Genomic DNA, 16,336 nt, shown 5'->3' on the forward strand with positions numbered 1-16,336 from the left:
TACTCACTCATCTCAATCCACATGGACAAGGAGAACCATGACTTCGACTAGGACTACACCAAGATCCTGGGACAGGCTGGGCAGAGACAAGCACGAGAATTCCTGGAAGCATGGCACTCCACGAAGCATGCTATTAATAAACACATTGAACTCGACCCCATATACATTCCACTACGGAGGAAACCCGGAAGTGAGGCAATCCATCGCAACGGACCCCAGAGTTTAAAAACCAGGCGGGAAAACACACCGACGCTTCATCAGAGGCTGCACTGAGGATGTTACCAAGCATGGTAACGAAACATCTGCAGAACAACAAACCAGCTCGGCGGGCGGGCGAGCCAGCCAACCAACCTAAACACCACCAATACTCACTCATCTCCATCCACATGGATGAGGAAAACCAGCAGTTTGATTGGGACAACACCAGGATCCTGGGATACGCAAAGCAGAGACAAGCACGGGAATTCCTAGAGGCCTGGTTCTCCACTAAGAAAGCCATCAACAAACACACAGAGCTAGAACCTATATATGCTCCATTGCGAAGGAAAACTTGAAGTGAGGTAACCCAGCTCAATGGACACCAGAGTTTAAATATAAGGCGGGAAAACACAACAGTGCTTCATCGGAGGCTGCACTGATGATGTTACCCAGCAGGGTAATGAAACATCTGCGGAACAACGAATCAGCTCAGCGAGCCAACCAACCACAACCCGAGCTACAAGTCTACTCAAAAACCTTAAAAATGGTTGAAGGCATTGAATACCGAAAGGCTATAGGTCCTGATAACGTCACAGTGGTAGAGTTGAGGACTGATTTTCATACTAGCTGTGCCCAAGCCAAGGTGTTCCATTACACCTCCAACACTGGGGATATACCCAACAAAATGGAAAGTTGCTCAGTTATGTCTTGTCAAAAAAAAAAAGGACAAATCCAACCCGGTCAAATCACCATCAAAAGTTATGAATGGTACTATCAAGTGGCACTTATTCAGCAAACTTCCACTCATTGATGTCCAGTTTGGATTCCCCCAGGGCCACTCACCTCCTAGCCTCATTTTAACATTGGATCAAAATGGACAGCTTAAGTCTCGAGTGAAGCTGACAGCGAAAACCCTTTACATCAAGGCAGTATTTGTCCAAGTATGGCAACAAGCAACCCCAACAGAACTGCAGTTGATGGAAATTAGGGGAATCTCTTTGCTGGTTAAAGTCCTACCTAATACAAAGAAAATAGTTGTGGTTGTTGGAAGCTAGTCAGGAGCCCCAGAAACTATACCAGAAATTCCTCAGGATAGCGTCCTGGGCCCAACCATCTCGAGCTGCTTCATTAATGATATTTCTTCTATCATAAGGTCAGAAAGTGCTGTATGATTTGCACATTATTCAGTTCCATCTACAGTTCCTTAGACAATGAAGCAGCCCATCCCTAAAGGCAGTAAGGCCTGGATAACAGGACTAATAAGTAGCAAAAAACAATTCCATCACACAAGTGCCAAAGAATTATTTATCCATTGCCGAATCTCCCCACTATCAACAGCCTGGTTGGATGGTGTCACCTTTCAACCGAACACTTAAACAGACCAGTCACACAATTACTGTAGCCACAACAGCAGGTCAACAGAGGCTGGGAACTCTACTCTTAATATACTCGTGACTACTCACTTGCCTGGATGTGTGCAGCTCCAACAACACTCAAGAAGCTTGATACAATTAAAGAGAAAGTAGCCTGCTTGAAAGAGATCCCATCCACCACTTTGAATATACACCTCCTCCACCTCTGATGTACAGGATGGCAGCAGTGTGTACCATCTGCAAGATGCACTGCACCAATTCACCAAGGTGAGCCAGTAGCTTCACACTCCTCACCTTAGCTCTCATTCACAAATTTTTTATTACTAAACACACAGCTGTTTTTCTCAGTCATTCGCATAGTGCGATTGCAGTCTGTATCTTCATTTCTGCACCGAACTGCTGGTCAGCTTCAGCTATTGTTGCGTGACGAAAGTAGGGGTGGGTTGGTAGGTAGAAAGGGGAAAAAAAATAAGCTGGGCACTGACTTCATGATCTTAAAATAAAATTACATTTAATTTAATTGTTTAAAATCTGACACAGCAATAAGAGGGGAAGCAGACACAATTTCTTCATTGCCTCCCCCTGCCATTTTCAGTACAGGTAGCTTAGATCCACTGTCGATGGAGGGAGACCTTTCCGACTAGGTTCTTTTTAAATGTACTAACTGCACTTTCTACTTCAGTCTTATTTGTTTTTTTAAATTTACACTTTAAAATTACGATATAATAGCTGGCTTGTGAGCAGTCCTGGCCTGGAACCAGAATGGGACAGCATGCAGTTTATTTTCCTCCATTCATGGGATGAGAGCGTTGCTGGCTAGGCAGCATTTATTGCCCATCCCTAATTGCTGAGAGGGCAGTTAAGAGTCAACCACATTGTTGTGGGTCTGGACTCACATGTAGGCCAGACTAAGGGTGGCAGATTCCTTCCCCAAAGGACTTTAGTGAAGCAGATGGGTTTTTCTGACAATCGACAATGGATTCGTGGTCAGTAGACTCTTAATTCCAGATTTTTTTTTAAATTGAATTCAAATTCCACCATCTGCCATGGCAGGATTCAAACGGGGTTCTCAGAACATTATCTGGGCCTCTGGGTTGACAATCCAATGACAATACCACTAAGCCATTGCCTCCCCCTTAGTTTAAAATCTGAGATGGTGATGTTCACATACTGTAGTGGTTTCTATAGTTGATATATTTTACCTAACCATTAAAGGAATATAATCTGAGCCCTGTATTGTGTTATTTCACGGTCAGGCTTAGTACCTTTCTTAATTAAAATACAGTTTTGTACACTGCATATGCAGCATACTACATAAATGAGATTTAGCAAGACAGTGGAGAATGCGTTACAAATTAGATAAAATGCACACTTCAGGACTAAGGGGGTGAGCTTATAAAGTTTTATAAAATTAGGAGCATGGATAGGGTGAATAGGCAAGGTCCTTACTACAAGTTGGGGGAATCAAAAACTAGAGGGCATAGGTTTAAGGTGAGAGAGGAAAGATTTAAAGAGGACCGGAGGGATAACATTTTCATGCAGTGAAAGTATGGAATGAGCTGCCAAAGGACGTATTGGGGGTGGGTACAATTACAACATTTAAAAGACATCTGAATAGGTATATAAATAGGAAGGGTTTTGAGGGATATGGGCCAAATGCTAGCAAATGGGACTACGTGACATTGGGATGTCTAGTTGGTGCAGACGAGTTGAATTGAATGGTCTGTTTCTGTGCTGTGTGTCTCTATGCTCTGACATCACCTTACAACCCATGACTACTACCACCTAGACGGATGTGAGCAGCAGATGCATGGGAACACATCACCTATAAGATCCCCTCCAAAACACACAATGATTAGCTTAAGCAAAGGTGAGGGCTTTCAGACAGACTAAAGTGTTTGGACTAAGGTTGATCCCCAGCTTAAGTAAATTCACTTAAAGGGAGTAACTAGCTTAATCTGGAGAGGGATCATGACAGGAGACCTCAGAACCATGGTGTGCACCTCTTGTGCAATGTGGGAAATAAAGGATGTTTCCAGTGTCCCTGGCAGCTACAAATGCAGGAATTGTGTCCATCTGCAGCCGGAGCTTTGGATGGATTCACTGTGGAGTATCCACAATGCTGACAATGTACTGCACAGCACGTTTAGCGAGGTATCACACCACAGGTGGGAAATACACAGGCAAAAAGGGAATTGGTGGCCATCAGACAAAGTCAAAGGCTTAGGAAGGAAGTGCAGGAGTCCCCTGTGGTCATCCCCTTCTCAAACAGTTATACTGCTTTAGATCCTGTTAGGGGGGTAGTGTGGCCTCTCAGGAGAAAGCAGTTTAGATGGACGAAATACTGAATATATATTTCACACCAGTATTTACTATGAACACAGACATGGAAGCTAGGGAATTTGAAGAAATAAATAGTGATGTCTTGAAAACGGGATGCTGGAGGTCTTAAAATGCATAAATGTTAATAAATCCCCGGGATCCGATCAGGTCTATTCTGGGGAGTTGTGGGAGGCTAGGGAAGAAGTTGCGGGACATGTAGCAGAGATATTTGTATCGCCTACAGCCACAGGTGACTGCCAGAAGACTGGAGGGTGGCTCATGTTGAAAGACTGAAACAAAAAGCTGGGGAACTATAGACTGGTGAGTCTGATATCAGTGGTTTGTAAGTTGTTGGAGGGGATTCTGAGAGAAAGGATTTATATGCATTTGGAGAAGCAAGAATTGATTAGGGATAGTCAGTATGGCTTTGTGTGTGGAAAACTGTCTTACAAACTTGATGGAGTCTTTTGAGGATGTGACCAAGACGATAGATGAGGATAGAGTGGTAGACATTGTCTACATGAAGTTAGTAGGGCTTTCGTCAAGATTCCACATGATAGACTGGTTAGTAAGGTTAGTTCAGATGAGATCCAGAGAGAGCTTGCCAATTGGATATAAAATTGGCTTGATGGTATGATTGAGGGTGATGGTAGAGAGTCGGTTTTTGGACTGTAAGCCTGTGACCAGCAGTCTTCCACAGGGATCAGCACTGGACCTGCTGATGCTTGTCTTTTTGCAAATGATTTGGATGAGAATATAGGGAGCATAGTCAGTCAGTTTACAGATGACACTAAATTTGGTGGTACAGCAAAGAAAGTTATCTAAGAACATAACAGGATCTTGATCAGCTGGGCCATTGGGCCAAGGAGTGGCAGATGGGATTTAATTTAGACAAATGCAAGGGCTTACACAGTTAAAGGAATAATCCTGGGAAGAGTTGCCAAACAAAGTCAGCTTTGGGTGCAGGTTCATAGTTCCTTGAAGGTGGTACCGCAGGTAGGCAGCGTAGTGAAGGTAGTGTTTGGTACGCTTGTCTTTATTGGTCAATGCATGGAGTAGGAGTTGGGATGTCATGTTACAGCTATATAGGACATTGATTATGGAATACTGCATTCAATTCTGGTCTCCCTGCTATAGGAAAGATCTTGTTAAACTTGAAAGGGTGCAGACAAAGAGTTAGTAGGATGGTGCAGGGATTGGAGTGTTTGAGCGATAGGGAGAGGATGAATAGGCTGGGGGTGTTTTCCCTGGAGTTTCAGAGGCTGAGGGGTGACCTGATAGAGATTTAGAAAATCATTTGGGGGCAGCAATAGGGAGAATAGCCAAGGTTTTTTCCCAGGATAGGGGAGTCCAAAACTCGAGGGCACAGACTGAAGGTGAGAGGGGAAAGATTCAAAAGGGACCTAAGGGGAAAATGTTTCATGCAAAGGGTGGTGCATTTATGAAATGAGCTGCTCGATGAGGTGGTGCAATTACAACATTTAAAAAATATTTGGATGGGTATATGAATTGAAAGGCTTTAGCAGGACATGGGCCAAATGGGACTAGATTAATTTAGGATCTCTGGTCAGAATGGATGATTTGGACCGAAGGATCTGCTTTTGTGCTGCCCAACTCTAAGAACGTATATCACTATTTCTTCACTGTCATTTGTCAAAATCCTGAAACTCCCTTCATAACAGTACTGTGGATGTACCTACACTGATGTCTACATCCTGTAAACATAAAAGAACTGGGTTCTGTATGTCCATATCATAATCAATTCCAATAAAACTAAAGTTGAAGGTAGATAGTGTGATGATGCTGTTGCTTGGTAAGGTTATTTTGACCTTGGTTTTTTTGAAGAGATGATGTAAGGCAAAGGTGCTGAACTGACTACTGAACACGACTTAAGTTTTTTTTTAAAGTTGGAACAATGGAAGCAGCCTTTATGTGGCCAGCTCTCACAGACCAGGCTTTCTAGTTTTTTTAGCCTAAAGCCGCAGAAGCCTTTTGGGTCTCAAAAGAGTTGGGAGCTTCAGTGATTGATTCCTAGCTGTTATTCTCTCTGAACCTTCTTGATTTTCTTTCCACCTGGATTGGAGAGCTGCATGTGAGAATCTGTGTCTGAATTTGCCCTTTTTGCCAAAGGCTGTGTTTATGGGATGTTGCTATATTGGAACAGTTAACTATCAATAGGTACTGTATCCAATATTTGGTTAGGTTTTCCAATAGTTAAGTTATTCTAAATTCCTCTTTCTCCCGTTTATACTCTAACTATAGTGTTTAAATAAATTGTGTTTTGCTTAACATCAAGTAGCTTGACCAGTCACATTGCATCTGGAACATGGCACTTAAATATCTACTTTTAAAATAAGAAAAAGTTAGGGTCTAGGTTACCTTTTTAAAATATTTTGAGGGGATCTGGTCTAGTCTGGATCTCTAACAAACTGGGGGCTCTTGTTGGGATTGAATTCTATAATTCTAAGTTGGGTTTAGGATTGTTGGACTCAAAGACGGCGAGTGGTAGGTGTTAGTATCTTATGTTTCAGGTATTGAATTTGGTTGGTTTAAACAGGGTATACCTAGTGTACTAATGGCTCTTGCGGTCACTAGGAGTTTTCTGGGGGCGGAACAAGTTGTAGGATTGAGCAAAAACTCCCATCATCTAAAACACTGGACAAGACCCTGGACTTATCTAACATCTAAAATACTGGACAAAATCCTGAGCCCAGGCTACAATAAATACACACAGAGCCAGGATGATTTCAGTCTGGAACTATTGTTCAGCCCGGAATTCCACTCCAAAAGAACAATCAACCAAACCTGACATTCTATACCAAAAGTAACCTTTGCACCTCGGGCCACCCAGCACAGACAGTATGGAGCCTACAGAGATAACGGACATTCAATCTCAATCAAAATCCATTCACACAAACTCTGAACTATGGGGAAACCAACTGACTCAAAAGGGAACACAAGAAGCACTATGGCAAGCACAGATTTGGTGCAAAGATAAGAGGCCCACAATGAGTGTAATTGCAGGCCCCGATCTCACCTGAAGCAGCTATCTCCAGACAGGTTCCAAGCAATAATCCCCACAGCTACCCCCAGGAAGCGTTCCAAGAAGCTTACCCAGAAAGCGTTCCAAGGTGGTGATCCCCAGATGTGCTCCAAAGTGCTACCCCCAGAAATGGTCCGAGGAGCTAACAGCTAATTCCAGCAACTATTTCCAAGAACAATTGCCAGAAGGGGAAACCTGAAAGCAATTCCGAGATCCACCAACGTAGGCCTGTTCCAAACCAGGGAACCAACGACAGCAGACCTAAGAACCAACAAACACTGAAAACCACCAACCTGATCGACACCACAAGGCCTCAAAAACATCCTGAAGTGAAAACGGGGCCTACAAAACCACCAGAAAGTAAGGCAAACCAACAACTTACCCGATAGATCCAATACGCTCACTACTGCATCAGCAGACTCAACCCAGGCAGAAAGCCTGTACAGTCCGAAGTCTTCATTCCGGCACCAGGAACAGCAACCGGCGACAGCCAGCTGTACTTCAACATTGCATTTTCCTCAGTGGTGAGCTTAAACTCCGAGGTCCCCAAAGTTTTCGACCCAGCTAGCAGGGAGGGGAAGGTGGGGGTTGATAGTGCATGGGACCCCAAGGGTAGGAAGTCTCATTAAAGTTTCTGTGATTAAAACAGTTGTTTTTAGGTTCTAATAGGGTTTCATCTAACTAATCGTATTACTGCCATCTATATAGTTGTTTGTGTCAATTTTCTTGTCTATTGCATTTACCTGCATTTCTTGTATTATACCTACCTTTTTATTTAAGTAAATGCAGAGATTCTTTTGTCCTGAAACACCTGTCTACTGCCTTCTTCATTTTACATTCCCTAAATAAGTCCAGTGTCTAGAACCAGGGATCTGAGGGTGATTCGAACTACTTAAAAATCAGAAAACAACTGACTGCAAAACAGAACCCTACAGAATGGCAACTGCAGCAAGACATTGGCAGAAGGAATGTAATGTAGTAGAGGGCGTTTCAGAAGCAAAGTCTCTGATGGAGGAGAGGATCTCCTCCTATGTGTTTAAAACGGTAAATATATCAAAGAAATTTGTCCTGGATCACTTCCGAGCTGAGCATTCACAAGAAGCAGCAGCCCAGTGGACTGACAACAAAGAGCATAGCGCTCCATAGAGAAGGCAATCTGCCTCTTCTGCCTTCACTGACAGGTCTAGGCACTGGACAGGAAAGTCAGAGAACTGAAGGCAGAGCTAAGGGAGGCAGAGGAGGGCTCTAGCATGAGGACCAGGACAGGAGAGATGCTTCACACAGATGCGCAGTGAGAAAGGCAAGTGAGGTGGCAAACAGAGGAAAGATACAGAAACTGGATAGATTATCTGCAGTATCAGGTCACAGAAGCCAAGAGTGGTGAACAGGCCCTAAGAGAGGAGAACAGCCAGCTAATGAAGCAAGTTAAAGTGCAGGAGAAGCTAAGGGACTTCAAGGCAGTCTGCAGCAAAGGGTATAAGAGGGGAGAGCACAGCCCCTGCCAGGAGCAGATCTGTAAGTGAGCCTAGCTCTGTCCCAGGCCAGAGGCAAGGTTTGCCTGATAAGCTCAGGTGCGGCCCAGGCAGGCAGGGAAGAGCAAGGGGCCAAGTGGGAATGGACTGTAGGACAGTCAGGGATGCTCAGTGACCTGTGGTGCTAAGGGGAGGCCTGGTACGGCAGCAGGGATAGCGGGCAGACGGGGGGATGGGGGGGGGATCGCCAGCTGAGGCACCCGGATCAGGCCCAGGTAGGCAGCAGGTGGAGGTCCAACCAGTATCTGTGGCACTGGAAGCTGGCCCAGTCGGTAGCAGGTAGATGGGGATGCAGGCCAGTACAGGAAGGGTCAGGGCTAGGGCCTGCGCCTGGTATGGCAGCACAAGAATGGCGCGCCCCGGGACGGTCAGGAGCAGGGGGATTTAGAGAGTTGTTTGGTGTCCCCATACAGAACACAGCAGCTCAGGGCTATGGTGGTACACCTGGACAAGCTCATGCATAAAGGGGGCCCATCTGTAGACTTGATGGAAGTGGAACAATCAGGAGAAATAAATGGCTGTGCTGATGCAGGCCAAGTTGCTGATGTTTCCCCTGGACAGGGGGCTGTACAAGGCCCTCTCAGCCAACAGCAACATTTGGGTAAGTGAATTTTCAGTTTAAACTTTAGTGTAATGGAGGCCATGGGGTATGGCCACTGCCCCACATGGCTGCCCATAGAGTACCAGAACATTCCCTGGTCCCCTGGAGGTGACAGAACATTTATCTAGTGAAATATCCCTGTTACCCCTGAGGGTTGGCCATTTTCCCCTCTTGTTAGAGCAATCTAGCAGTGAAAACCTTGTCAATCTGACTGTCCTTTCCTGCTGACACAGAACACAAACACAGCGTCGCCCTTCAGTGGTACTTGGGCTGGGCTGCACATTATTAAATTTCCACATTAGCCCATCATCATAGCACTATGTATACCTCTAACCTAACCTTAGACTTAAGTCAAAAGCCTGGACACCTATCTCCAGTCTAAAATGTGCTAGGCCTCTGGGTGACCAATACCACGGCGTCCTCAGCCTTCAGGTTTGAAAGGTTCTCTGCAGTGCTCCCTCTTTCCTTGACATGGTCCCTCCTGAGTCCCAGACTACAGGCCAGCTGGTCTGGCCTGAGGGAGTCTTGGCTGATCCTTTTTTCTTGAGGTATTTTCAGTGTTGGACCAGTAATTACTATTTTATAAGCTGCTGCATTGTTTTGGAAAAGGCATCTGGATGGGTATATGAATAGGAAGGGTTTAGAGGGATATGGGCCAAATGCTGACAAATGGGACTAGATTAATCTAGGATATCTGGTCGGCATGGACGAGTTGGACTGAAGGGTCTGTTTCCATGCTGTACATCTCTGACTCTAACCCAAGAGCAATCAGTTGTAGAGCATGGTATTGAGCCCACAGATCCCAACACCACAGAGTATACAATGGGCCAGAGGTGTAACGAGTGTGAAAACTGTGTTCCTGGGGGGGACCTTTGATGGGGTGTACCTTGTTTTCCTATAGAAAGACAAACTGTGTAAAACATATTTAAGGTTTGAATCTAGTGTCATGTTCGTGAACTGTGTACTGTATACCTGTACGTTTTGACTTTCCCTAATTGTGCCTTGTGTTTTCCCTTCCGGCGGACAATGCACTCTCCCTCAAGAAAGGAAATGTGAATGTAGGTTTAGGTAATTTGCAGAGTTGGGTTTTGAGTCTCGACGGGTTTTACTTACCCAGAGTGATACTCTAGGGTGTAGAGTATCAAAGTGGGGGAGGGGGCGATATGTAGGATTGAGCAAAAATCCCCATCATTTAAAATACTGGGCAAGATCCTGGACTTTTCCAATATCTAAAATACTGGACAATACCATCTGGCGCTATTGTTCAGCCTGGAATTCCAATTTACACCTTCACTCTAAAAGAACAATCAACCAAACCTAACACTCTGGACCGACACGAACTTTTACACCTCTGGCTACCCAGCACAGACAGTATGGGAACAAAAACAGTTCTGAGGAAGGGTCACTGGACCCGAAACGTTAACCCTGGTTTTTCTTCACAGATGATGCCAGACTTGCTGAGCTTTTCCTGCAACTTCTGTTTTTGTTCCTGATTTACAGCATCCGCAGTTCTTTTGGTTTTAAGATAGCATGGGGCCTACAGAGGTACCGAACATTCAACTTCAATCAAAATCCATTCACACATACTTGTAATGATCAGGAAACCTACTGATTTTAAATGGAACACCAATAATACAATGGCAAGCACAGAGTTGGCAGGAAGGGGCCCATAATCAGTATAATTGCAGGTCCTAACCTCACCTGAAGGAGCTATCCCAGGGAGCAATTCCAAGAGCTACTGACTCAGGTCTGTTCTGAACCAAGGGAACCAATGATAACTAACCATGACCCACAGATCAAAGAACTGACAAACTCCAAAACCACTGACCCAACTGACACCACAAGGCCTCAGACACATTCTGAGGTGAACACCAGGCCGGAAAATCCACAAGTAAGTAAGGAAAACCAAGTATTTACCCAATAGATCTACTACACTGACAGAAGGAATGTGATGTAGTAGAGGGCATTTCAGAAGCAAAGTCTCTGATAGAGGAAACGATCTCCTCTTATATGTTTAAAAAGGTAAATATATCAAAGAAATGGGTCCTTGATCTCTCGGAAACTGAGCGTCCACGGAAGCAGCAGTCCAGTGGACTGACAGCAAGGAGCATAAGCGCTCCATACAGAATGCAATCTGGTTCCTCTGCCTTCACTGACAGGTCCAGGCACTGGACAGGAAAGTCCGGGAACTGAAGGCAGAGGTAAGGGAGGCAGAGGAGGGCTCTAGCATGAGGACCAGGGCAGGAGAAATGCTTTACATGGACCTGCAGCAGGAAAAGCAAGGAAGGTTGCAAACAGAGGAAAGATACAGAAACCGGATAGATTATCTGCAGTATCAGGTCACAGAAGCCAAGAGTAGTGAACAGGCCATAAAGGAGGAGACCAGCCAACTGGGGAAGCAAGTTAAAGTGCAGGAGTAGCTAAGAAACATCCAGTCAGCCTTTTAACAATTCTGTTTCAAGTACTAATAGTGTTTAATCTAGCTAATAGTATATTTCATCGTATTATTGTCCTCTGTATAATTCATTGTGTTAATTTCACTGTTAATTGCATTTACCTTTATTTCTTATATTATAGTTACCTTTTTGCATTGTAAGTAAACGCAGAAATTCTTCTGCCCTGGAACACCTCTACTGCCTTCTTCATTTAATCTTCCCTAAATATGTCCAGTGTCTAGAACCAGGGATCTGGGGTAATTCAAACCAGCTAAATTTAGCGAATTACTGATTACAAGCCAGAACCCTACAAATGTGGTAGTGAATGTTTGGATGCTTACAGTCCATGCAATGTATATGTACCATAATGTACTAATGGAGTAAAATTAAGGGTTTTAAAAATGAAACCATCTTTGTACATTGATGGGCTTTTTTGAGGAAGTGGTGTGATGATGCTGTCACTTTGAAAGGTTATTTTGTGCTGGTTTTCTTTTAAAAGAGATGTTGTAAGGTAGAGGTACTGAACTGGCTACTAAACATGACATAAGAAAACAACGTGTGAGGCCTTGGGTTTTTTTTTAGAAATGTTGGAACAATGGAAGCACCCGGATGTGGCCAGCTCTCACAGACCAGGCTTTCTAGTGTTTTTTTTAAAAAGCATTAAGCAGCAGAAGCCTTGATGTCTCAAAAGAGTCAGGAGCTTCAGTGAATGACTCCTAGCTGCTATTCTCTATGAACCTTCTCTTTCTCTTTCCCTCCTGGATTGGAGAGCTGCAGGTAAGAACCGTTGTCTGAATTTGCCTCTTTGCCAAGGGGTGTGTTTATGGGATGTTACTACACTGGACCAGTTGATTAGCAATCATTAGTAATAGTTAATTACTGTATCTATTATTCAGTTAAGTTTTCCAATAATTAAGTTATTCTAAATTCTTCTGCCTTTTGATTATATTTTGATTATATCACACCTGGAACATGATACTTCTCATCTACCTTTAAAATAATAAGTTAGGGTCTAGACTATCTTCTTGAGGGAGTCTGGTGCATAACAACAGGAACAGGATGCATCATTGCTCTAAGTGGGTATTTTTAGCCAATCTATGTTCAAACCCCTCCCTCCTTCCACGTACAGACACACACAGAAAGCATTCATTCTGTGTCGAACTTTACATTCGTTCCCATCTGTTGGCAGCAAACAGCAGATGCACAGTGTGATCCTCGATATTACTCGTCTTCTCCAGGTAGGAGCTGATCAGGCCGCCGATTTCGGTGCTTCTGTCTGAAACAGCAGGCAGGGACAGATGAGGCAGGAGCAGCGCCAATACGCTCTAAATCGACAACATGGGAGGGAGGACATGGTGCAAGGACGCTTACCCGGGAATTGCAAGACCTCCGTGGCATAGCCCTCCGCCCGCAGAGCCTGTTGTAGCTTCCTGCACTGGGTGCTTTTCCCGGATCGATCTATTCCCTCCAACACCACTAGAGCTCCACGCTTAGCAGCCATGTTCCGCAGCGATGTATTCACTTCCCGCCGAGACCCGCCAATCATTTGCTCTGGTCTCACCGTGGATAGCCGATTGGCTACTGCACCTTCGAAAACAACTGCGCTGATGAGATGCTGCAGATGCTCAGCAAGTTTTTGGTGTTCTGTATCTTGGCTGCTCCCTGAACATCTACAGACAGTGTCAAAAGTAGAAATTGCTGGAACAGCTCAGCAGGTCTGGCAGCATCTGGACAGAAATCAGAGCTTGAGTCGAGCGGAAACATTAACTCGTGATTTCTCTCCACAGATGCTGTCAGACCTGCTGAGCTTTACCAGCAATTTCTATTTTTGTCTGATTTACAGCATATACAGTTCTTGAGGTTTTTATTAAAAATGTGTAGAGTCATGATCATCTGAGCCAAATAAAATTCCTAACTACACATTAACGTCAGAATTAAACTGTATTTCCTAGTCCATGGTCATGTCAGGTTCTCTCAGCAACCATCCCGTCAGATACCCTCAGGACCTTATGAATTTCAATAAGAGTATTATCTTAGTTGCCACTGTACATAAACCTTAGACATTTATGCACTGAAAGAAAAATTAGGTTTACTACTCACATGTGACTTAATTCTCAGTTTTGTTATTAATTATCTCCACCCAAAGTGATGCTCCAACTTGATCTTCAGAACTTAGGTCCTTTATGTTATACTAACAGCATCTTAATTAACAGAGCTACCTCTCCACTTCTTCCTAGCTTCCAAAGTGACATGTACCCTGGAATATTCAGGCCCCAGAGTTTGTTATCTTTCAGCCATGTGTCTACAATGACAAAGTCATAGATATTTATCTCTATTTGTGCTGAAAATTCATCCATTTTGCAATGAATCATAGAATCCCTTCAGTGCAGATTAGCTGCCAATCAAAGCTGGGCTCAGAGAACTGAATACTGTGCATATTTAGATAGAGAACCTTCAGTTTAGTCTTTTTACCATTTGTGCAATGTCTAGCCTTATCTGCTGGCACACTCTTGAGTTTGCATGCACTATCTCTTTCTGCCAGATTCTGATTATCTTATCAATGGGAATAAATAGGTCTTTTTCCAAGTGGCAGACAGTTACTAGAGGGGTCTTGCAAGGATCAGTGTTTCGGCCCCATATGTAAACAGCCTGAATGAGGGAACCAAGTGCAGCACTTACAAATTTGCTGTTGACACAAAAATGGCTGAGAATGAGTTGTGAGCAGGATGTAAAGAGGCTTCAAGATGATTTAGACATTGAGTCACTGAGATCTACAGCATGGAAACAGACCCTTCAGTCCATCTCATCCTTACTGACCAGATATCCCAAATTAATCTAGTCCCATTTGCCAGCATTTGGCCCATAACCCTCTAAACCCTTCCTATTCATATGCACCCATCCAGATGCTTTTTAAATGTTGTAATTGTACCAGCCTCCCTCATTTCCTCTGGCAGCCCATTCCATACACACACTATCCTCTGCATGAAAAAGTTATTCGTCAGGTCCTTTTTAAATCTTTCCCCTCTCACTTTAAACATATGTCATTTGGTTTTGGACTACCCCTCCCGAGAAAAAAGACCTTGGCTATTCACCATATCCCTCATGATATTATAAAGTTAAGGTTCTAGTTCCACCAGATTTTGATTGTAGTCAGTGGTGACTTCTTCTAATGTGTCTCTGCATCCATAAACTAGTAGATAATCCATTACAACTTCCACTCAGGGAAGATCACTAACAATCTCATGTTGTCTGCGTTGATACGCCTTTGGAGCCATGGAAACAGTAAAAGCATTAGCAAACATCTGTATCTCCCGAATGTAGATAGAAAGCTGATCCTTTCATGCAGCTTTGATACTTGTAAACATCCTTTGCATCTAAGGTGGTGAAGGTTATTGCTGCTGAAAGTATGGGAAAAGTCCTTTAATGGTTAGCATGGGCTAAGAAGAATTCTTTGGAACTTTATTTAGATTGTTTAACAACAAAAACAGTCTTCAGAGAGATCTAAGGTGGAATACACCTTTTAAACAGTTTCTTCCTGCAGTGCTAAAAGTGTAGAAGCACATTGCTGCTCAAGCTTGTTAAATAAATCTGTCGCAATCTTATATATAATCTTTGAGGAAGAAGCAGAAAGTTCTCCACCTTGAATAAAAGGTGCCAAGGATAAGGTGGCCAATTAGCTGGAAATGTGTGAAGCTGTTATATAAAAATTAAACAGAAATCATCTGAGGAAGGGTCACCGGAACGTGAAACATTAACTCTGATTTCTCTTCACAGGTACTGTCAGACCTGCTGAGCTTTTCCAGCAACTTCGCTTTGTTTCTGATTTAAAGCATCCACAGTTCTTTTAGTTCTTACATAAAAATTGGCACTAAATCAGAATATATTGGTGCGGTGAATGAAGCTGTTTAACTAAGAGTCAACAGCAATCCAATTTGGGCAATGAAGAATCTGCCTAGTTTTCAATTGATGTTTGAAGACTGTGCACTGGGAAGATGGAAAATTGTCAGGCAGGAGTCATATAATGATGTTTCCAGCAACATATCTAACCAGAGTTGATATCATTACATTTAAACTGTGTATTGTGGTGTTCCTCACCTTCAACAACCTGCAGTCAAATTGCATTTTTAAGGTAAAGCATCTCTGCAAGACGCTTTGCGATCAGATAGAGGAAGCCAAGATTAGATACAGTGACTATTGGTTAAAATAGAAGGAAGTGACGGTTTGGGAATGGGTATGGATGTAGGAGGTTGCAGTGATAGGGTAATCAAGATCATGGGGTCCAGAATTTACCAAGATCATGGGGTCCAGAATTTAAAGACAAGGACAGAAATTTAAACTTATCATGTTGGGGATGAAGACTTAACGCAGGTACGCGAATGACAAGAGTGATGGATGAGGGGAACTCCACTTGGTGCTCTTACACTGTCCAGCCAAATGGCACTCTTCCTCCTCTGCGACTTGGTTAAAACCGATTAAAACCGATTTCTCTATCCCTCATTAGATATGAGCCTCTTCCTACATCAATCCAAAAGTATACTACTGAATTCTACCGTTTTTTATCTCAATCTTCTCCCATTCCTTCAACAGTGATTTTTCAAACTCAGAACTACTAGTACAAGTAATTCTGGCTCTACCTACTATAGACAGGAATTAGTATCCTGGGGCACATTAAAACAACCCACTCACAGCAACTATGTTGAATATGCAGCTTGTTTGATTGATTGACATGTGTGCCGAAGTACAGTGAAAAGCTTTGTTTACGAGTAGCACAGGCAGATCATAGTAAGCAAGCATGTACAGATCAAAATGACTTAGACAGATGTACAGGTTAC

The 16,336-nt window shown here is 43.5% G+C and overlaps 1 protein-coding gene across 1 annotated transcript in view; it reads right to left on the minus strand.

Annotated features, from left to right (window-relative positions):
* Nucleotides 1-13,035, minus strand: part of dtymk (deoxythymidylate kinase (thymidylate kinase)) — an 18,902-nt gene extending 5,867 nt beyond the window's left edge. Inside the window, exons 1-2 of the mRNA XM_020523830.2 lie at nt 12,876-13,035; nt 12,672-12,780 (exon numbers count right to left, since the gene is read on the minus strand). Of these exons, the coding sequence (XP_020379419.1) occupies nt 12,672-12,780; nt 12,876-13,005 (239 nt within the window). The 5' untranslated portion in view covers nt 13,006-13,035. The remainder of the gene's footprint in view (nt 1-12,671; nt 12,781-12,875) is intronic.
* Between the last annotated feature and the right edge of the window lie 3,301 nt (nt 13,036-16,336).

Source organism: Rhincodon typus, chromosome 13 (assembly GCF_021869965.1).
Source record: "Rhincodon typus isolate 14 chromosome 13, sRhiTyp1.1, whole genome shotgun sequence".
Taxonomy (NCBI): domain Eukaryota; kingdom Metazoa; phylum Chordata; class Chondrichthyes; order Orectolobiformes; family Rhincodontidae; genus Rhincodon; species Rhincodon typus.